A 23,706-nucleotide genomic window follows, 5' to 3' on the forward strand; every position below is an offset into this window, starting at 1 on the left:
AGCCAGCTGACACCTCTGCCTACACTGGGCTCGCTCCAACCTTCGTTCATTAAAACGAAGATCTATGCGAGTAGATACAGCTATTAGCCCCTCCAGTGTGGCGGGAATCTCCCTTGTGACCAAAGCGTCCATCACATGGTCAGCCAGCCCCCTCCAAAATACAGGGATGAGGGCTTTTTCCGACCACTCCAGCTCAGATGCTAAAGTCCGGAAGTGGACGGCAAAATGGCTGACCATGGACGAGCCCTGAGTCAATGCCAACAGTTGGAGCGCCGTATCATGGGTGACTCGAGGTCCTAAGAAGACCTGTTTCAGAGTGCTCAAGAACAGCACTCTGCACCACATGATCGCTACACTCCCACAGAGGTGTAGCCCACTCCAACACCCTGTTCGACAAGAGAGATATAATACATCCCACCTTTGCCCGCTCTGTGGGAAAATGTGCAGCCAGGAGCTCGAGGTGTATTGCACACTGGCTCACGGAACCCCTACAAGATTTACTATAACCAGAGTATTTATCTGGCAGCGGGAGGCAAGATAAGGTCGGAACAGGGGTGGCAGTGGACAAACTTGCTGCACCACGCTAGCAGCCTGAACAGCTACGGCAGTAATATCCACAGCTGAGGTTGTGCACTCGAGAGCAGCCAACCTGCCCTCCAGCTGCAGGATGTACCGCAGCAGTTGCTGTTCGTCCGCCATTACTAGCCAGACCCTGGCGCTAGTATACTGTTAGGGCTAGCGGAATGCACCAAGTAATAGAGAGATTGATACGAGGTGCGTTCGCTGCCCGGAGTCCGCCCTGCAGATATACCTGCAGCAAAGTAATGGCAGATGGACACTGAGCTCACACGTGGGTTAAACTTCACCACGTGTGAAATGAAAGCGAGCTCTGTTACCTCACAGAGTCGCGCTGTACACAGAAGATAATACCCTAACTAGGGTTGTGCTTGCTCTGGAACTCTTCTGTGCTAACCGCACACATGAAGGAACCAGATGCTAAGCCAAGGCTAATTGCCTCCGCTGATGCTAGCTGCCTGCCTGTACAGCCCCAAAGCTAAACAGACTCACACCACATATAACTGAGTGGTAGAGTATCCACTGGCAACAGCCAAACACAAAGGATACTAGCGCATGGCCATGCAAACCTTTTATAGTTGTAGCTCTCCAGGACCTTCCTAGTGGACCAATAGGAGCTGTTACAGGACCTGAGCATGTGACCCCCGACCTCCAGTGAGAGGTCTTCCCTTGGGCATGCTCAGAAGGAGAAAAGCAGGACTTAGTCCCAGGAGCACCTGCTCACCGCCGATCAGTACTGGTTATAATGGATGAATCTGGAAGGGCAGCAGTAACCAAACGTCCAGTATCTGTCTGAGCCAGGCGCTGGGACTGACGTCTCCGCTGAGCAGGTTCCACTGCGGCTGGAGAAGAATGAATGGGAGACCGCAGTGGACATGGTTCGAGATTCCCCCTGTGCAGCGGCGGGAACTCGACACCTAACAAAGGTCTTCTCCAAATTACTAATTTTCTAATATTTTCTCTTTTCAGGGAAAGTCTTAGTTACTCACTGGTTAACGGTGTTTTTCGGAGTCCATGACAGCACTACGGAGAGAGGGGATCCGCCCTTCAGGAACAGGAAACCTACAGATACATAAGGGCGGCACCTCTCCCACGCATCAGTTGGTTTACAGAGCACAAGAGGACCACCAAGGTTAATAGCATACATAATAAACAATGATACAATAACTAACTATTCACTACCCGTGAATTATATAAATAAAGGAAGAGGTGTACACCCAGAACTTAAGAAGATGGGAGGGTATGTACAGGTGCTGTCATGGACTCCGAAAAACACAGTTAACCGGTGAGTAACTAAGACTTTATCGGTCGTCCATGACAGCACTACGGAGAGAATTACAGAGAGTAACTAACTAGGGAGGGACTACAGCTTGCAGCACCCTTACACCAAAAGAAAGGTCAGAAGAGGCACCCAAGTTCAATCTATAATGGTTATAGAATGTGGGGAAGACCAAGTAGCAGCCTTACAAATTTGGTCGATCGACACCTCCAATCTTTCCGCCCACGAAGCCGCCATAGCTCTAGTGGAATGCGCTTTCAGACCTTCAGGCGCCGGCTTGCCCTTTGAGATGTATGCCAGCGAGATAGCCTCCCTAATCCATCTAGCTAAAGTAGATTTTGATGCCCTGTGACCCTTCCTACTACCCTGATAGGACACGAATAGGGCGTTATCTATCTTCCAGGGATCAGTTACTGCCAGATATTCCAGGATACATCTTTTTACATCTAAAGTGTGTAGCTTCCTTTCCTTATCGTTAGTAGGATTGGGGAGGAAAGATGGAAGAACTATTTCCTGTGTTCTGTGGAACCTGGACACTACTTTAGGAAGATATGCTGGATTAGGGGATAGTATCACTCTATCATCCCTAAGCTGCATGTAAGGGGGAACCCTGGATAATGCTTGGATGTCGCCTATCCTACGCGCCGATGTTAGGGCCACCAGGAAGGCTACTTTAAGGGATACATTTTTAATAGAGGCTGATGCAATTGGCTCAAATGGAGCCTCTGTCATGGCTGAGAGGACTAGGTTCAGGTCCCATGGCATGACCCTATTCTTCACCATTGGCCTAGACCGTTTTGTCGCTCTGATGAATCTGCTGACCCAGTGATTCTCAGCAATGTTGCAGCCAAAGAGGGCCCCTAAGGCTGATACCTGTACTTTAAGAGTATTTGGGGACAACCCCATATCTAACCCCTTCTGTAATAATTCTAAAATCTGGTCTATTGGTATTGACTGACCAGCTATTACCCCCGAGTTTTGAAGGAACCTCTTCCAGATCCTAACATAAATCTTTGTGGTGATTATTTTTCTGCTCTTCAGCAGAGTGTTAATGAGGCCCGGAGAGAACCCCCTATCCTTTAACAGCGCCCGCTCAAAATCCACGCCGTCAGATGAAGGTTAACCGCCAGAGGATGGTAGACTGGGCCCTGGGATAGGAGATCCAGGATGTCTGGCAAGACCCATGGGTCGGATATCGACATAGCTCTCAGGCATGGAAACCATGTCCTTCTGGGCCAGAAGGGGGCAATTATTATCACTGTGGCTTTGTCCTTCCTGATTTTCCTCACCACCAGAGGAAGTAGAGACAGGGGAGGAAAGGCGTAGGCTAGCCTGAAGTTCCAGTCTATGAGGAGGGCGTCTACTGACAGAGGATTTTCTCTGGGGTTGAGAGAGCAGAATTGTGCCACTTTCCTGTTTTCTTTTGTGGCAAACAGGTCTACCTCTGGTTGACCCCATCTTTCCACGATGAGGTTGAAGATGGAGTCGTTCAGGGACCACTCTCCCTGCCTCAATGTGTTGCGGCTTAAGAAATCCGCCGTAGTGTTTTCTGCCCCTCTTATGTGAAGAGCCGTCAATGAGAGAAGATGTTGCTCTGCTAGATGGAATAGACGATCTGCTATGCACATTAGGGATTTGGAACGAGTCCCGCCTTGGTGATTTATGTATGCCACGGCGACCCGATTGTCCGAGAATACCCGCACGTGGTGGCCCTGTAGATAGACAAGGAGTGATTTAACTGCCTGTTCCACAGCCATTAACTCCTTTAGGTTGGAAGACATTTCTATCTGATCCTGATCCCAAAGCCCCTGGACCAATGTATCCCCCATGTGAGCCCCCCACCCAGAAGGGCTAGCGTCCGAGGTGACTATACGAGTTACATTATATTCCCAGGGGACCCCTATGGACAGGTTCTCTTGGTCTAGCCACCATCCGAGGGACATAATAGCATCTTGGGATAGGGTCATCAGGCTCTCCAGACATCCCCCCAACCTTTTTTGTTGTAACAGCACCTCGCCCTGAAGTATCCTCGTATGATACTGGGCCCATCGGACCGCTGGAATACAGGACGAGAGAGAACCCAACAGCAACATGGCTCTTCTAAGGGACATGGTGCGGTTTTTAGAGGCATTCAGCACCTGAAGGTGCAGGCGATCAATTTTCTCTTGAGGCAACCGGCATTCCTGAACCTGGGAATCCAGGGTCAGGCCTAAAAAAAAAATCGCTGCACCGTCATGGGCTGTAAGCGCGATTTTTTAACATTTAGCATCCACCCCAGACGCTCCAGTGCAGACATCACTTTATGTAACTGTTCTAGACAGTGATCCGCTGTTTTACCTACGATAAGGAGATCGTCCAGGTAGGGGATTATTAGAATGTTGGACTCATGCAGGTGTGCCATAACTTCCGCCATAACTTTGGTAAACGCTCGAGGGGTGACCGATATACCAAAGGGGAGGGCCCTATACTGGAAGTGTCTGATTACCCCCTCCAACCTTACCGCCACCCTCAAGTATCGTTGGTGACCTGCATAAATAGGGATATGGTAATAGGCGTCCTTCAAATCCAATACTACCATAAAGCAGTTTTTAAACAGCAGCTTTATTGCGGTGTTAATAGTTTCCATCTTAAATGATTGAACGGTCAGGAAATTATTAAGAGCCCTAAGGTTAATAATTGTTCTGAAGGAGCCGTCAGGTTTACTTATTAGGAATAGAGGAGAGTAGAATCCTCTACCCTGTTCTCCTTCCGGAACCTCTGACAGGACATTCTTATTGAGCAGGTCATGAACTTCTGCTTCCAGGGCCGCCTGTTCTGCTGGAAAGGACCTGAGAGGGGTAATTCTGAAGAAGTTCTGAGGGATAGAAGAGAACTCTAGCTGCAGACCCGTAGCTATTAACCCCAAAATCCAATCACTACTGGAGATTTTGGACCAGGCCGGGTAGAAGGCAGATAGTCTACCTCCCACCGGGGCGACTAGTCATTGGGGTGGTTTTTTGACCTCACGGGATGGCTCCTGACGTCCTCCACCTCCAAACATAAATCCAGTACCTTTCTTCTTTTTCTCATCCCATCTGCTCTGGTCTCTGGCTGGTCTCCTCCGAAAGAATCTCTTCTCTGCGAAGGGACGCCTGTAAGAGGTAGTTGGTAGATTGGGAAACTTCTTCTTCTCGTCTCCAGCTTTCTCCAGCAGTTCGTCTAGGACTGGACCAAACAGGTATTCCCCTTCGCATGGGATAGAGCACAGACGGGATCTGGATTGAAGGTCACCCGGCCAACATTTCAGCCATAGGGCCCTGCGTGCTGCGTTTGATAGTCAAGCCGCCCTAGCCGCCATTCTTGCCGAATCCGCAGATGCATCCGCGAGAAAGGCAGCGGCATTCTGAATTGTTGGCAGGAATTTCAGCATAGAATCTCTGGAAACACCCCCTTCCAACTTAGACCCTAGCTGATCCAGCCAGACCATCATCGATCTGGCTGCACATGTCGCGGCTACAGCAGGTCTCAGGGCACCCGCCGACATCTCCCATGTCCCTTTAAAGAATGAGTCAGCCTTCTTATCGAGAGGATCCTTTAGGGAAGCCATGTCGTCGAAGGGGATAGATGATTTTTTAGACGCCTTAGACACCGCTGCGTCCAATTTCGGCGCCTTATCCCATGTGTTCACCATGGGGTCCTCAAAGGGATATCTACGTTTAAAGGCAGGTGGAAAAGAGCCTTTCTTCTCTGTTTTTTTTCCATTCCCTTTTGATGAGGTTCTGGACCTTGTCATTGAGCGGAAAAGACCTAAGTTTTTTAGGGTCTAGACCGCCAAACATTAGGTCCTGTGCTGAGAGTTCTGGCCTTTCATCAGCCACCCCCATGGTGGATCTAACTGATTTAATTAGTTTGTCCATTTGGTCCAATGGGAAACAGAACCGGTTAGACTCCTCTTCCGAAGAGGACGCTGAGGAGACAGAGGCATCTGACTCATTCTCCCTACTAGGGCCAGCGGACGAATCCGAATCTGAGGCGCTAGGTTCCCTTCTTTTGGAAGGCTCCCGGGACAGGGATTTCAGGGAATCTTTCACCTCCTTCCTGATCATCTCCCTAAGGTTTGATGTGAAATCAGGAGATTCTTCCGCCACCTATGGGAGCGGAGAAAAAGGCTATGTAATTTATCTGGCGCTACCGCTATCAGAGTTCCCATCAATTTATTTCCTACCGTCTGCCGTACACATGACTGACAAAGTCTTTTAGGGTAGGCGTCTGGCAAAGGGCAAGCGCATAGCGCGCACTCCTTGTTTTTTGTTTTACCAGCGCTTTTTTTCCCCTACGGAAATAAACATAGGAAAAGACTGCATCAGGGTACATTCACGAAGATCTCTTACCCAGGCAGTAGCAGTAGGTACCGGATTACTGGGGGGGTCGGTCCAGTTCCTTCTGTTTATATCTGCGACCGGGCTGGTTACTGCGTCCGCGGGCCTTCGGCTGGGGGTTCGCATGGGACTTCTCCGAGGATCTGTAATGCTCCTGCTCCAGCAGACCAACGGCAGCTTCCGGCTCATCCATAGCTGCAGATGGGCTCACAAGCAGCCCTGCAGCGTTATGCTCGGCTATATATAGCCCACCCCCAAATCCAGAACATGTGCAGGTGTGTGGCCAGAATCTTTTCCTCCACCTGCAAATCCGTGCCCCACACCCCCGCCTCCAACCGCCCCCCCCTCCCCGCCACGACCGCATGCAGGACAGCGGTGTTTTTTGCAAAAAAAACGGCCTGCGTCCAACTTCCGGTTTTGGCCCCGCCCCCTGTGCGTCACTTCCGGTATCAGCCTGAGGGCTCAGGAACGCACCCGGAAGCCGGGGTCGCCGGCCCCCCTAACCGCCCGCCGCTACACCACCGCCGCCCGTGGCCGCAGCACAGCGGCGAAAGCGGCAGAAGCCGGCGCCCGACCCCCGGCCTGCCAACCAAAAAGGAGCGCACAGGGCGCCGCACCACACCGCACCGACAGGGACTAGAGGCGGGGAAGACCGAGGCCCAGGAGGGTGAGCGGACCCCGGGGGGGCATACTCACCTTGCTGACCACTGAGGATGGACCTCCTCCAGACGTCGCTCCACACTGCACCTCTCACTGTCGTGGAGTCCTACCCGGACCCACCGTGGCGCTTCCAGGGACCCGCACTGCCCGAGGTAGGAGACCCCCTCACTACCTGGGTCGGACAGCCGGCCTGGGTGTTGATAGGAGAAACGAAGTCGTATCTGAAGGGAATCCTGTCCTCTCAGGAACAGGAAACCAACTGATGCGTGGGAGAGGTGCCGCCCTTATGTATCTGTAGGTTTCCTGTTCCTGAAGGGCGGATCCCCTCTCTCCGTAGTGCTGTCATGGATGACCGATAAACACCAAGTTTGCGGGCCATTTCTCCATTAAGAGCTGTAAAATCTGGTTGTGCAAATAATGATAATTGTACACTGTCCTTCACAACAAGCTCGATGAGCTGTCTTTTAAACATCTGCTGTCATTTTTACAGTAACAGTAACTATCACTTACAAAATATCTTGTAACTGATGTTCGAGATGCTCTTTCCTCCTCCTTTGTCGGGTGAGGAGGTGCTGGGATCTGGTTTCTTGGTGCTGCTGTGATCTATTACAATCACAGCTTTGTAATCTTCTGGGTGGCAGTGTTACAAATGTCTTTTAAGATTGGAAGCTCTTGAAGGAACATTTATATCACTGCCTGAGTATGCAGTGATTTTGGCATCACAGCATTTGTTTTCATCTGGGTCACTTATACACTGACACACAAAATGTATTTTTTTTTATCTTGAGTCACTGTGAAATGCTCAAATACAGTGGACTTCATAAGATGCTTAGACATTTTGTAATTATGTAAATTCGCTCTCAAAATAATTTTGTCCTCTAAAAAATAAGGTATATTGAAATTCTTGCAAGAATAGGGAATCATGCACTGTATAATTTAGGATAGAAATAAAAATCTTTGCATAAGTCAATAGGACAGAAAAGTATAAAAGTTTGAAAGTTCAGCGTAACACTATCTAACAACATATTTTACAATGTCAGGCTTGTCTCAGGGTACAGCTCACTAAATGCTTTGCATCATATTTCTTCAAAGTCTATGAAGAGAGGAGGAGGGAGGGAGTATATTTGTGCTGAATCATGTTCCGGAACACAGACACAAATATATATATATCCTCATCAATCATATTACTGTAGATCCTAATTTGAGAATTTAGAAACAAGGTATTTCTGAGGCGACCAAGGTGTTCATCTCTATCCATGGGGTTGGAACATATACGATTGTATCTGATGGCTTGGCTGTAGACAATAGAATTTTTTATGTGTTTTGGATAGAAACTGTCCAATTTAAGGTATGTTGGATAGAGATGAACACTTTGGACGCCCCAGAAAGACCTTTTTGAATCAAGGTTACCATCCAAGAATAATTGGAAACCAGATTACAAGAGCCACCAGAATATCAAGGAATCACCTGCTACATTACAAAGCTAAAGAAGAAAACAACTGGGTGCCTCTAGTGGTCACCTACAATCCAAATCTGGAGGTGCTAAGGGGAGCTGCATGGAAATTACAACCTTTACTACAAAAAGATGCCCGACTCCATTTTTCCAGACCCCCCACTACTGTGTTTTAGGCAGCCCCCAAATCTAAGAAGCATCATTGTCAGAAGCTCGCTGTCCTCTCCAACAGCTGCAGGAACCTTTCCTTGCAACCAGAAAAAATTTAAAACCTGTCCATTTATAATGACCACGGACAAGATAAAGATCCCCAATTCACATCAGGACTACAAGATACCAGGTACTTTCAGCTGCATCACTTCTAATGTGGTGTACTTAATTATTTGTACTAAATGTCCAACTGGGGGTCTGTATGTAGGGGAGACAGGGCAGAAACTGAGAACAAGGATGAACTCTCATCGCCATACAATAAGAGAAAAAAGAATGGATCTACCTGTGACAATACATTTTTGTCTCCCCAATCATAACATTATGGACATGAAATTACCCATATTTAAAGGTAACTTCAAATCTAAGAGAGACAGTAGAGTATGGGAATATAAGCTGATTATGACCTTTGACACTCTCAGTGCAGGAATGAATGTGTTGCATGGATTTATGTCTTTTACATTAACTAAGGGATTTGCTCCTCAGACCATGTGGGGTCATGATAACAGAACCAGACCCCAAGTAGAGGACAATAAAACATTCCTTATCTATGAACCTCCAATATTTATGGACATAACCTGTTTATCACTCACATAATGGTAATCCTGCTTCACGTCACCTGTCTTGTCTATGGCATTTTTCTGTGCTGTGTTGTGCATAAATATGTGATTCCTCAGAATTTCTTTTAGTCTATGCCTGATGAAGAGACCTGAGTAGTCTCAAAAGCTTGCAATTTGTTACCAACTTTTCAGTTAGCCATTAAAAGGTATCAACCACTGAGGACTCATTTTTCTATCCACTGGCTAACACGGTACCAAGATATATATCTTTCCTGTTATATATTTTAGGAGTCAAGAGTTTGTCTATTTTATATCTACTCCAACTCCACCAAAATCGGCTCTAACTCCATGACTGACTCCACAGCCCTGGTATACACAGCATTTCAATCACTTATACATCCAGTTGCTGCAGGTCCAAGGGGGTCTTCAGACCAGGAAAACACAGGTAAGGAGGGTTTGTGGTAATCTGTTCTGCTGGTATCACATATAATAAATCCAAATCCAGACAGAAAACAGTTATTCTTCATTTAGTCTACGCATTTCAAAGTACTACAGACTTAATCAGGACAAGAAAAGCCTTATTCTTGCCCCGATGAAGAAGTCTGCAGTTCTTCAAAATGCGTAGACTAAATAAAGATTAACTGCATGTACTTTGTCTGGATTTGGATTTATTATATGGGATACAAACAGCGCAGATTATCCACAAACCCTCCAAACCTTTGTTAACTCGATGACAGGGCCCTGGGTGACTCTAGTGGCTGTCAGGGCAGTCGGGGCTCAGGCTGCTACACAAGTCTTGCAATCCCCAAGGCTTGCAGGGCGCATGGGGATGGAGAAATAATCCACTACACACCATAAGATGGACTAAGCTACTAGACATCAGGGGATGGAGAACTAAAGAAGTAGACACCAAGATGTCACTAGAAACCAAGTCTTGGAAACCTAGTTTTATGTCCTGATAACGTGGTCCTGCGTGACCTCCAAATGCGTAGACTTTTTAAAACCTTCACAATAAATCTTTTCAAGTACATTCTGTTTGGAACCTTCATCAAAAGCACTTTGTATGATACCTCATTCCCATCTTCAACATCCAGTAATAAAAGTTGTCATTTGTCTTTGGATAGGACATCACGTTGTTGGTTCAATAGTGTTTTCAGAAACATTAACACCTACCCCACATACACCTCGAACACCAAGTCTAATCCCCCTTCCACCATGACCTCGCTTTTTCCACAGTCATGTTGCTCCAATATTGTGCTAGAAGAACACTATTAGCAACTAAAAATTTGATTTTTTTACTCTGCACACAGCTGAATTTCAGCGCACAAAATGATAAGTTGAAATATGGCGTGATGACTCACTTTACTCACAGAAGAAAGAATTATTTCAGTGTGGATAAGGCCTGCATGACAAAGAAGAACTGCGCAAAAAAATTTCAAAGTGAGATGTCCCCTAGTGTATGACGTTCGTAACTGATGAAATTTTTAGGGGCCTTTTGATGAGGCCTGTATACAATTGACTAGATGCTCAAAACAATTTAAAACTGAGATCACGCTTTCTGTATCACGTTAGTAACATAAAAAAATATATTTTTAGTGTGGATGAGGCCTGTATAATCTAGAGGATTGTCCATGGCGTTGGAACATCCTCTTTCCTACAGTTCCTGCTGGAAAGTTTGCTTGAGAAAAATGGAATGGCCGACGTGTCGTTAGATGAACTGAGCAGAAAAAGGGGCATGACGGTGGCAGGAACGTCGTACGACAGGATAAACAGGATCAATAACATGGTGGCTATGGGTGGTATGAGATCCAGGATCCATCATACAAAGAATATTCGTTTACCCACACCAATTACCAGAGAGCATTTGATGCTCGTCAGAAGATATGTGTAACAGATGTGCGTCTCAAGCTAGGCAAAAAGATGCCCGTGAGAAATTAGTTGCCAAATATGAAGATAGACTCAAAACTAATTTCAAACTCAGATCTCTGCTGCTGTATCTCGTTTGCAAAAAAAAAAAGAAAAAAAAATAATGTGCAACAGCTCTGCACACAGAACATTTTCAACGCCAGTAAATGAAAAGGTTGGATAAAGCTAGCTGCATCAAGTTTAGCAAAAGAAAAATATATATATATTTTAATGTGTGTGAGGTCTGCAGACAGCTTCATATCACCGCCACAAAATGACAATGTGGAATACAGCGGGCTGTATCACATTAAGCAATAGAAAAAAAAATAATATTATAAATTAATAATATGCACACTGTGGAATTTCACCGCCAACACATAACAAGGTGAGATATGGCATGGCGAATCACACTAGCAACAGCCCAAAAATAATATTTCTTCATACACAACAGCTCAAATCAAAGAACAATATCACCACAGCACTAAATGACAAGGTGAGATATAGCATGCTGTTTCACATTTAGCTAGTGAAAAAAATAAGATTTAGAATCAAACTTGTGCAGGGAGCACAATAGAAGCAGTGCACAACACACAACCTGCTGTCTTTGTCTGTGGACCTCAGTGATGGCAAAATAAAAAAATAATAATACATTTTATATCTATCTATATATATATATATATTTAGAAGGTCGATTTCACAGCCGTACAGGACACTACCGAGCTACACTAGGAGTAAGAAACAACCGCCTAGCTGACTAGCTAAAAACTAGATGCTAACACTGCCAGCGTCAGGAGCAGCCTCTCTTCTCTGTTACAGTGTCAAAATGCCGCTAAAACAGGATGTCCGCTCTCTAAATGGAGAAAGACATATGACTTCAGCAGCTAATGCCACAAGTCGTTGTGTCAGGACATTGTGGATGTTTTCTGCACCCTAACTGGCTAGCTGCAATGTGCACACAAAGTTAGGGGAAAAAAAGTCATAGTTACGCACCGATAATGGTGTTTCTCAGAGTCCATGACAGCACCACGGAGAGAGGGGATCTGCCCTTCAGGGACAGGAAACTTACAGATAAGATGATGCGGTACCTCTCCCTCGCATCAGTTGCAGAGCATCGGAGGACCTCCAGGTTAATGACAACAGGAAAATTATATGCACATCATATTTGTTTAGCAAAATATACACCGTGTCTATACACAACTCAAAAAATAAGAGGTGCTCACCACAGACGTGACAGGAGGGAATAAGCGGGTGCTGTCATGGTCTCTCAGAAACACTGCTATCGGTGAGTAACTACGACTTTCTCAGTCCCCCATGACAGCACCACGGAGAGATTTGCAGAGACTATAAGCTTAGTGAGGGACCACGGCCTGAAGAACCCTTCTCCTGAAGGTCAAGTCAAAAACAGAGGCTAGATTTAATCTACAGTGTTTGAAGAAGGTTTATGGTGATGACCAGGTGGCAGCTTTACAGATTTGTTCTATTGATACCTCTGACCTCTCAGCCCATGAGGTTGCTATGGCCCTTGTGGAATGAGCTTTTAAGCCATCCGGGACAATAATCCCCGTGGATGATTAAGCCAAGGCTATGGCATCCCTTATCCACCTCGCCAAGGTACCCCTGGATGCTTTGAATACCGTCCTGGGTCCCTGGAAGCAGACAAAAAGAGAGCCTTCCTTCCTATACCCCTGGGTAGATTCTAGGTATTGAACCAGACTAATGTCTAAGGTATGGAATTTTTTCTCTTTCTCATTTTTTTGGGATTTGGACAAAAAGATGGAAGGGATACCTTTGGACATCTGAGAAAATCAGATTCTACCTTGGGTAAATAGGACGGGTCGGGTTTAAGGATGACCCTATTATCTAAGATCTTTGTTAAAGGGGGAGGGGTTGCAGATAGGGCTTCAATGTCGCTTACGCTTCGTGCAGATGTTATAGCTACCAGGAGAATAGTTTTTAAGAATAAGATCTTAAGGGGAATTGTCTCTATGGGCTCAAATGGAGGACCTGTTAGAGCGGACAGGACTAGATTGAGATCCCATGAAGGTACAGTAGCTTTTGTGTGACTAGAGGTTTAGATCTTGCTGGAGGTTTAATGAACCTTGTTATCCATGGGTTGACTGCAATGTCCTGATTGTATAGTGCACCTAAGGTCGCCACCTGTACTTTTAAAGTACTGACTGCTAAGCCTTGTTCCAGACCTTTTTGTAGGAATTCAAGTATTTTACTAATTGAAGCCCCATCCTGCACTTTTATTTTGGAGATACAAAGGAACTTTATCCAGGTTTTCCCATAAGCTTTAGGCCTGCATCACACTAGAGAGTTTTACGGACGTATGGGAGGTGCAAAAACTACGCATTGCACACGGACCAATGTTGAATGCAGGCATTACAAAGCTTCTTGTTCCAGGATACCGGCAAAGCTTTGTTATAGGTAGGACATCGCCTATTTTTTGTTTTCCCCCTATCTCTTCTTTCCCTAGTAAGGGAAGAGAAGGAACCTAATTATAATAGTGATCTTTCTCTATGATCATTCACCATTCAGATGTGGACGCAGGTACCGGTTCTGGAGGGGGGAATCGGAGGAAGATTCAAAGATGGTGGGTTGCTCACTGCAGCAGATCTGCTGCGCTGTGTAGAGTGGCTGCTGGACCCACCTCTCCTGTCTTTGTATTTAGGGATCTCCATTTGCTGCTTCTGGTGGCGCTGGTGCTATGGCCTAGGCTGCTGTTCCAGTTCTTGCTGGATGTCGCCGTCCTCCATGGCTCATAGGGGACTGAGTGCATCAAGAGTGTGTGCACTCTCCCCATTTTTAAATCTCTCGCCCCTCCAGCGTTTCCGGCTGCCTCTTCCTGCACCGCGTCAGTGAGGGAGAGTTCTTATTGTGCGTGCGCGCGCCTCAGGGACCCGGAAGCTCCGTTCTACTACCAGAGGGGCAGCCATCTTTGTGCACCTTCCGGAAGGAGTGCTGATAGATGTGAGCTCCCCAGAGTCCAGAAAGCCCCTATCTCCCTTTTGGAGCAGTGGCAGTCCCCCCGCTCACCCTGAAGAACCCATTGGTTCCAGACGTGGCAGCCTTGGAACCTGGGACCAGCCGCGACAGGAGCGTCCTCGCGGGGAGATTTCGACTGACCAGCCCCGTTCCCTATCTTCATCAGACGCAGTCTTCATGCAGGTACCGTACTGAAGGTTCCCCGTCAGGAACAAGAAACCAACTGATGCGAGGGAGAGGTACCGCCCTTTTAACTATAGGTTTCCTGTCACTGAAGGGCGGATCCCCTCTCTCCGTGGAGCTGTCATGGGGGACTGAGAAAAATACTTTTTACAAGCACGCTGCGCCTCTGAGCTCTGCAAACCTCCTTCCCTCAAACACGTGCCCCACGCTCATGATACACCACCATTATGGCTGCAAAAGAGTTGAAAATTGCAGGAAAATTTGTAGATTGCCACAAAAGTATTTTCAACAAAATGTTTCTGATTTTTCCCTATTTTATAAAATTTTGCTCGTGTTTCCGATCATGAATCCGAATGTGTGAATTGATGCTTGGCGATCGTTTTCTGAAAAAAATTGCTTATCATTACTACTCACCTGGGTAGTCATATGTAGGAATCTCCTCTTTACACTGCTCATCACCCCTCACATATGTCTCTGTAGTATTAATATGGGTCAGATCTTCACCCTGAAACAAATATTGTAAAAGTCACAGACAGATGGAGAAGTCACATCTATGATCAGCTCTATTCCTGCCATCTCCACCGTTCTCATTAAACAAGTATAAAACATATAATACTGGTGGATAAAACAAGACTGAACACAAGACCTTCACCGGCGTCTACACATCATAGGGGAGATCTCATGACACTTTCACTCCATCTACCTGATGATCCTGAGGAACATTGGGATCTTCTTGTTTACAGTCCTGTGGAAGAAGAGGACAGGGACATCTCTCTGGTGTTGTCCTCTTACTGGCTAGATCTGGAGGAAACACATACAGGGACTGAATCATTTTTTGCATACAGATAATTATAGGCAGTGTATATTTAGTCCTGTCTATTACCTGGTGATGTGAGGGGCTTGGGAACTTCCATCATGATGTCCTTGTACAGATTTTTGTGTCCTTCTAAATACTCCCACTCCTCCATGGAGAAATAGACGGCGACATCCTGACACCTTATAGGAACCTGACACATACAATGATACCGTCATCTACCCGATCCCTTCATAGCATTACTGTATAATGTCCCAGCATTCCCAGCAGTGTCACCTCTCCAGTCAGCCGCTCAATCATCTTGTATGTGAGATCTAGGATCTTCTGGTCATTGATGTCCTCATGTATCAGGGGGTGAGGTGGAGGCCCCGTGATTGGGCTCAGGGGTCTTCCCCATCCCTCAGACACAGGGTCCTGACAGCGCTCACTAGAGGTCTTCTTTACTACTGTGTAATCCTGGTTATGGAGAGACACAATAATAAATCTCACTACAGACATTTCCAGAGTCCTCACCTCTCCAGTTCTGTCCATCTGTTATTCCCATAGATAAGAATGATGTAATGTGACGTCATCAGAATCTCTCACCTCTCCAGTAAGCCGGAAGAGGATCTCTAGGGTGAGGTTTAATATCCTCTCCGCCATCTTGTCTCTGTCCATATCCATCTTTGATGGGTAAATCAGAAAAATTATTTTATATGGAAGATCTTCACTGAGAGGATCTGATATTGTAGAGACCTGAATGAGAAGAAGATGAGCCGATGTAACATCATAAAAATCCTGTGTAATAATACAATTACTGGAGATAATAAGGGAAATAAGATAATAAGATTTATTTTACGCTATTTAGTGTAAAATAAAGACATGCTGATTCAAGGAATGAGGAAACATCTGAACAAAAGGATGAACATAAGGACGTAGGCAGGCTGACCTGAGTCTGGATGTGTTTCATTACAACTCAATTTAGGATTATAGGTCACATCTGAAAATCATAATAGGCAAAATGGACGTAATATGAGAACATTGCCAAACAAAAGTTTAACTTTAAATCGCCTGGTGAGTGGTGGTCAAATAGTAATGTCAGTTTGTCACCTTTAGGCCGGTGTCAGACTAGCGTATGGCATCTGATGCGATATGCTAAGGACCCCTCTGTTCCTGCTCTGCTGCAAGTGGGAGCCGAGAGTCATGCTACTGTGCTCCGAGCCTCTCGCACATTTGACAGACATTTGGAGCACAGCTGAGGAGGAGGCGGAGAAATAAATTTCTCCATCTCCTCCAATGCCGGGGTCAGCGTCAGTGGCGTAACTACAAAGTTATGGGCCCCAGTGCGAACTTTCAAATGGGCCAACCCCCCCCAAAACCTCCCCCATTTGAGCCTTAACTCTATTGAAACTGTATGACCAAGCCAAGGTACATTCCTGAATCTCCATAATGTTAAAATAGACACCAATAAAAGTAAAATTAATTGAGACATCAGTAGGTTAAGTGTTTTTGAATATCCGTATTGAATCAGGAGCCCCAAATAATGCTCCATACAGTTCATGATGGGCCCATAAGATGCTCCATATTAAAATATGCCCCATATAATGCTGCATAAAGGTTAATAATGGCCCCATAAGATGCTCCATTGACACATTTGCCCAATATAATGCTGCAGAAACGTTGATTATGGCCCCATAAGATGCTCCATATGGACACTTGTCCCATTATAGTGCTGCACAAATGTTATGGCCCCATATACACTGTGTTCCAAATTATTATGCACATAGAGTTTAGGAGTGATAAGGTTAGAATTTTTTTGTTTGTCATTTAAACTCATTGATGGTGATGTGTGTCAGGGCTCTTTATATCACTGAAAGCAATTGCAGATACCTGTGCAAATTAGTTTGGCAGGTGCATCCAAATAAAGGCAAAACTACTTAGGAAGGCTGTTCCACATTATTAAGCAGCCTACATTTTTTGCCAAAATGGGAAAGAAAAAGGATGTGTCGGCTGCTGAGAAGAAACAAATTGTGGAGTATTTAGGTCAAGAAAAAAAAAAAAACCCCATTGGAGGAAAAACCTCCACTATACTAAACAAAAAAACACCAGAAAACAGGCAGAGATGCTTACCTGTTCAAGGCCTCCAACAATTGCACTAACCAGGGTGCACCAGGCCCAAGTAAAGATAGCAAAAACACAGGTGCAAATAATACCGATGCAGCCAACCTACAATCAGGAATTGGCTGCTTGGAGCACCCGTGCACAAAAATAGTCTGTATGTGGCATGTTCACACAGGAATGCAAAATATATGGTGCAAAGCCTATTAATGACGCCATATATATAGCGGGCTAACCATGGTGCATCCTGTGTGAACAGAGGCCACAGTGTACAGAGCCATCTAGGGCCCAGCCGCACCCTGGAAAAATGTACAGTGCACCAAAAACATAACAATGTATGCAAGGTATTGGTTGATATTATGGCCACAATATTGAAGCTGCCAACCCACGTCAAGGGTCCTTGTATCTTGGCAGTCCTAATCTTAAAAAAAAAAAAAAAAAAAAAAAACACCATTGGAGGAAAAACCTCCACTATACTAAACAAAAAAACACCAGAAAACAGGCAGAGATGCTTACCTGTTCAAGGCCTCCAACAATTGCACTAACCAGGGTGCACCAGGCCCAAGTAAAGATAGCAAAAACACAGGTGCAAATAATACCTATGCAGCCAACCTACAATGAGGAATTGGCTGCTTGGAGCACCCGTGCTTTTTTTTTTTTTTTTTTTTTTAGATTAGGACTGCCAAGATACAAGGACCCTTGACGTGGGTTGGCAGCTTCAATATTGTGGCCATAATATCAACCAATACCTTGCATACATTGTTATGTTTTTGGTGCACTGTACATTTTTCCAGGGTGCGGCTGGGCCCTAGATGGCTCTGTACACTGTGGCCTCTGTTCACACAGGATGCACCATGGTTAGCCCACTATATATATGGCGTCATTAATAGGCTTTGCACCATATATTTTGCATTCCTGTGTGAACATGCCACATACAGACTATTTTTGTGCACGGGTGCTCCAAGCAGCCAATTCCTGATTGTAGGTTGGCTGCATAGGTATTATTTGCACCTGTGTTTTTGCTATCTTTACTTGGGCCTGGTGCACCCTGGTTAGTGCAATTGTTGGAGGCCTTGAACAGGTAAGCATCTCTGCCTGTTTTCTGGTGTTTTTTTGTATTTAGGTCAAGGCATGACTACAATCAACATTGCCAAGACACTTCATCGTGATCATCGCACAATCAAAAAGTATGTAGCTGATTCCCAGCACACACGTGTGTGTGCTGATAAGGAAAAATTGAGGACTCTTTCCAACAGGCAATTGCATAAGGTTAATAGAGAAGCTGCAAAAATGCCTTGTCATAGCATCAGTCAAGTTTTTGAAGCTGCTGGTGCCTCCAACGTCCCCAGAACAACAAGATGCAGGGTCCTTCAGAGGTTTGCAGCTGTGCGTAAGCCATCCTATCGACCACCTCTATCCACTGCAACAAGCAGAAACGGCTCCAGTGGGCCAAACGATACATGAAGACTGACTTCCAAACTGTTTTGTTCACCGATGAGTGCCGTGCAACGCTCGATGGTCCAGATGGATGGAGTGGAGGATGGACACCCCATGAAAACACAGCTAAGGCGCCAGCAAGGAGGAGGTGGAGTAATGTTTTGGGCTGGAATCATGGGGAGAGAGATTGTCGGCCCCTTTATGATCCCTGAAGGGGTAAAGATGAACTCCATAATCTATGTGGAGTTTCTAAAACAACACTTCCTGCCATGGTTCAAGAGGAAGAACCGTGCTTTCCGCAGCAAGATCATTTTCATACATGATAATGTCTCATGCTGCAAAAAACACATCTGCATCTCTGGCTGCTATGGGCATAAAAGAGGACAAACTCATGGTGTGGCCACCATCTTCCCCTGACCTCAACCCCATTGAGAACCTCTGGAGCATCATCAAAAGGAGTATCTATGATGGCGGGAGGCAGTTCACATCTAAGCAACAGCTCTGGGAGGGTATTCTGTCCACATGCAAAACAATTGAAGCAGAAACCATCCAAAAACTGAAATTCAATGGACGAGAGAGTTCAGAAGCTTATTTCGAACAAGAGGTCCTACGTGCAAATGTAACATCACCTAGAATAAAGTTTTCACTTGAAAACTGTTTGATTTCATTTTGTAATAAGCTGATAATGCTTATAACTTCACAATTGACCATTTTTTTGTTCAAAATAAAAAAAAAGGTTGAAAACTCTGCTGTGCATAATAATTTGGAACATGCATTTTGAGTGTTTATTTTTTTTTAAAAGATACTGTTTTCATGGGCAGTTTTTTCCAAAAACATTGCAATTATACTAGAATAGTAGATGACTGGAAAATAACAATGACTGCAATTCAGATAGGTAATTTAGAGAAAATATGAGGAAATATTATTTGCATAATAATTTGGAACACAGTGTAGTGCTGCACAAACATTATGGCCCCCATATAGTGCTGCACAAACATTATGGCCCCCATACAGTGCTGCACAAACATTATGGCCCCCATATAGTGCTGCACAAACGTTATGACCCCATACAGACACTTGCCCCATATGCTGTTGCTGCGATAAAAAAAAACCAAAAACCACATACTCACCTCTCTGTCGCTCAGGCCCTCGGCACTTTCAATATTCACCGCTCCTTGTTCCAGCCGCCGCTGGCCGCTCCATCTTCCGCCTCCTCCGCACTGACGCTCAGGCAGAGGCGTGCACTAACTATGTCACTGCGCCCTCTGACCTCAGCATCACTGCAGAAGACAGAGCGGTGGCTGGAACGAGGACAGGTGAATATCGCGCAGTGCTGGGCTCCCCTCCCCGTTATACTCACCTGCTCCTGGCGTGGTGCAGTCCCTGCTTCCCCGGCGCTGCTGCTTCTTCCTGTACTGAGCAGTTACCGTTACCGCTCATTACAGTAATGAATATGCGGCTCCACCCCTATGGGAGGTGGAGCCGCATATTCAGTACTGTAATGAGCGGTACCATGTGACCGCTCAGTACAGGAAGAAGCCGGGGCGCCGGGCAGCCAGGGACCTGCAGGGACCGCGCCAGGAGTAGGCGAGTATAATTAGACAGCACCCCCGCTCCCTGGGCCTGCCAACCCCCTCCTTGGACCGCCGCATCATCAGGCGGCCCACTGTTGGCTGCGCCCGGGGCACATGCCCCGGCCGCCCCCCGGATACGCCACTGCTCTGACCTGCCGGGCCCCTGACCTGCTGGGCCCGGTCGCAACGGCGACCGCGGTAGTTACGCCCCTGGTCAGCATATATTGCACATCACTCGGATGATATCTAAGGGATGTGCTTTGTCTCACTCGCACCCATAGACTTATATGGGTGTGAGTGAACCGAGATTCGGACGAGTGTCGGTGACAATCGCAGCATGCTGCGATTTCACTCGCACGTTGAAAACGGTCGAGAAAAAAAAAAAACGCCGATGGGAGCTCCCACATAGATAAATACTGGTCCGAGTGCTATGTTTCATCACATAGCAATCGTCCGTATTCATCGCTAGTGTGACCCCAGCTTTAACTCTACCTCCCGAACCACTTTTTTCATACATGTTGGGAACAACTCATGAGTCTAAGCATTTACTGCAAATTAAATTAGGAGATACCATAGGATGTCACCTGGAAAGATAAATTGTAAGACAGATTGACTTGAAGCAGGAATTATGCCAACTTTCAGGCTATGTGTACACGTCCGGAAATGCCGCGGAAATTTCTGCGGCAATTCCGGAACTCCCTGCCACGGGAAAAACGCATGCGGAATTGGCATGCATTTTCCCGCTAAACACTAGCTTTTTACAAGTGTAATTAGCTTGCAGAATGCTAGCGTTTTCCAAGCAATCTGTAGCATCGCTTGGAAAACTGATTGACAGGTTGGTCACACTTGTCAAACATAGTGTTTGACAAGGGTGAACAACTTTTTACTTTTGATGCTGCCTATGCAGCATCAATAGTAAAAAGATAGAATGTTAAAAATAATAAAAAAATCATGATATTCTCACCTTCCGGCGTCTCTCGCAGCCTTCCCGCTTCTCGCGATGCATCGCGTTCCCAGTAATGCCTAGCGGCAATGACCCCAGATGACGTAGCACTGCACGTCATCACAGGTCATTGCCGCAAAGCATCCTTGGGAACGCGAGCATCGTGAGGAGCGGGAAGACTGCCGGGGACGCCGGAAGGTGAGAATATCATGATTTTTTATTTTCATTTTTTATTTATTTATTTTTTAACAATTATATGGTTCCAAGGGCCTGAAGGAGAGTCTCCTCCACCCTGGGTACCAACCGCACATCATCCGCTTAATTCCCACATGGTAGGCATAGCCACATGCGGAAAGTAAAGGGATCAATGTATTCCTATGTGTGCGGAATCCCCGCACAAAGAATGAACATGCTGCATTTTTTTCCGGAATGTGATTCCGCCGTGGAAAAAAAACACAGCATGTGCACAAAAAATGCGGAATGCATTCTAATAATAGGATGCTTAATGTGTGCATTTTTTTCAGTTTTATAGTGTTTTTATAGCGAAAAAAAAAAACACGAAAATTCCTGAACGTGTGCACATAGCCTTAAAGTCCAGGATCAAATACTGTATATGGAGCGCCCCCACTGCCGCAGGGCCGAGGGGTACCCGGTGCCGGGCCTCAGAGTCTCTGTTCGGGGGGTATGTGGTCACGGTGGCTAGGCCCGGTCCGTGGCCCTGCCAGTCAGTGGGAGACGTCCGGTGACAGAGTGGTGAATGATGATGTAGTTGTGAAGTGCCGGTCGCAGTAAATAACGAGGACACCAGGTTGCAGTCTCTTTACCTCTTTACTGAAGATCTCTGGGTCCTCAGTCCGGAATCCGGATAACCAGGCTGCGCAAGTCCGGCCGGTCCAATGGCACCTCCAGAGTTCTCTTTGCAGGTGGAAATCTGTGCCTTCCTACTAGAGCTATGTGTTGCGGTCCTTCCCTGCTGTGCTTACGGAAAGTCCCCACAACTGTTGTGTCTGTTTCTTAAGTTCCCTCACAACTCGATTAGATGATGTTCTGCTAATCTTCTGTCCCTCCCTGATGTTACGGTTAGGACGGCACCCGTATGACGGGTAGGCTCGGAGCTCTTCCGGGACCCTAGAGTCGCCCCTCTCCACAGGTTGCCCCCTATGTCTTCGTAGGTGATTTAGGTGAGACAGCCCGCCTATGACTGACTGTCCTGCCGTTGGCTTGAAGTATTGCTTGAAGCTAGATTTATAAATACTTCCTCGGCGTTCCGGCCGCCGGTTGTGCGCCTCAGTAGGATGTTGCCTCGGTCTCACAGCACGACTCCTACTGGTATTCTCCTTGTTGCTTTGATCTCGTTTCTCACTCGGCACAATCTATCTCGCTTCTAGTCCTTCCTTGGGCACCGCCGCTATGCTGAGCAGGCACGGTCCCGTGACGTTCTCTCAAGTTGCCAGGCCTCTGTCAGGATCCCACCCCTGACAGGGGCCCTACCGAATCTTCCCCCACAACACCCTCTGCCACAAGGTGTTGCCTGGTTCCAACCCAGTCAGCTTTCTGATCTAACTTCCTGCCTGACCCCCAGTTTTACCAGTATGTGAGGAGTGGCCTAGTGAATAGAACCCTTAGCTCCCCCTGGAGGCCCGACTGTGAAATGTATTGGTGTCTGTGATACCTGGTCAGATGAACTCCTTCAGTGCCATCAGACGTACCATAGCTCCCCTTAGCGGCGGAGCCATAGTACTGCAACGACCAGGGCTCTGGGGCGCTGCACTCCCCCCCGGTTAAATCCAGTACTCCTGGACTGGGAAGAAAACAACAATACAGGTTAGCAAAAAGACATACAATATTTGTGAGTGCAAAACAATAAGCATATTTGAACAGAGCTTCCCTTTATGGGAGGTAAGGACACTTGAACGTTACAAACATGGTTAAACATTATAAATTACAGGCTATAAATAACTCCTGTTACCCAACCGGGTATTCTACTCAGTGCAAACTTTTGAACGATAAGTTAACTTGTCTTTAAGGACGTACACTTCCTATCCACTAAAGACTTACCGTATTTTCCGGCGTATAAGACGACTTTTTAACCCCTGAAAATCTTCTTAAAAGTCGGGGGTCGTCTTATACGCCGGGAATCGTCTTGTACGCCGGGTGTATATGGTGGGTGGGTGGGGGGGGGAGTGATCCTGATGACGAGGGGGCGTCTCACAGGAAAGTGAGTATCCCCATTACCTTATCGTAGCGCTGCAGCGTGGGGGTCTCTGTGCTGGGAGCGGCGGCGGCTGTGCTGTGGTGCGGCGGCTCCTCTTCTGTGTGGGGCCTCTGTGCTGTGGGGCGGCGGCGTATCTTTATGCAGTTGGGGCTCCTCCGGCATCTCCTTAAGCCCTGGAGGCAGCGCCGGCAACTCCATCGGTGCAATGTGGTGGCCTCCGGGAAAATGGCCGCTGCTCAGATTCAGATCTCGTGTCCCAAGATTTCGGGACGAGATCTGAATCTGAGCATGCGCAGCCCCCAGCGGCCATTTTCCTGGAGGCCACCGCATCGCACCTATTGAGCTGCCTCCGGGAAAATGGCCGCTGCATTGCACCGATGGAGTTGCCGGCGGGGCCTCCAGGGCTTAGATGCCGGAGGAGCCCCAAATGCATAAAGATACGCCACCGCCGCCACCC

The 23,706-nt window shown here is 46.7% G+C and overlaps 1 protein-coding gene across 1 annotated transcript in view; it reads right to left on the reverse strand.

Moving 5' to 3' along the window:
- LOC143767732 (uncharacterized) overlaps positions 1-23,706 on the reverse strand; it is a 99,379-nt gene that overhangs the window by 58,708 nt on the left and 16,965 nt on the right. Inside the window, exons 2-6 of the mRNA XM_077256227.1 lie at positions 15,569-15,718; positions 15,260-15,439; positions 15,053-15,176; positions 14,873-14,970; positions 14,584-14,674 (exon numbers count right to left, since the gene is read on the reverse strand). Coding sequence (XP_077112342.1) covers positions 14,584-14,674; positions 14,873-14,970; positions 15,053-15,176; positions 15,260-15,439; positions 15,569-15,646 — 571 coding nt within the window. The 5' untranslated portion in view covers positions 15,647-15,718. The remainder of the gene's footprint in view (positions 1-14,583; positions 14,675-14,872; positions 14,971-15,052; positions 15,177-15,259; positions 15,440-15,568; positions 15,719-23,706) is intronic.

The sequence above is a fragment of the Ranitomeya variabilis genome, chromosome 4 (assembly GCF_051348905.1).
Source record: "Ranitomeya variabilis isolate aRanVar5 chromosome 4, aRanVar5.hap1, whole genome shotgun sequence".
Classification (NCBI taxonomy): Eukaryota; Metazoa; Chordata; class Amphibia; order Anura; family Dendrobatidae; genus Ranitomeya; species Ranitomeya variabilis.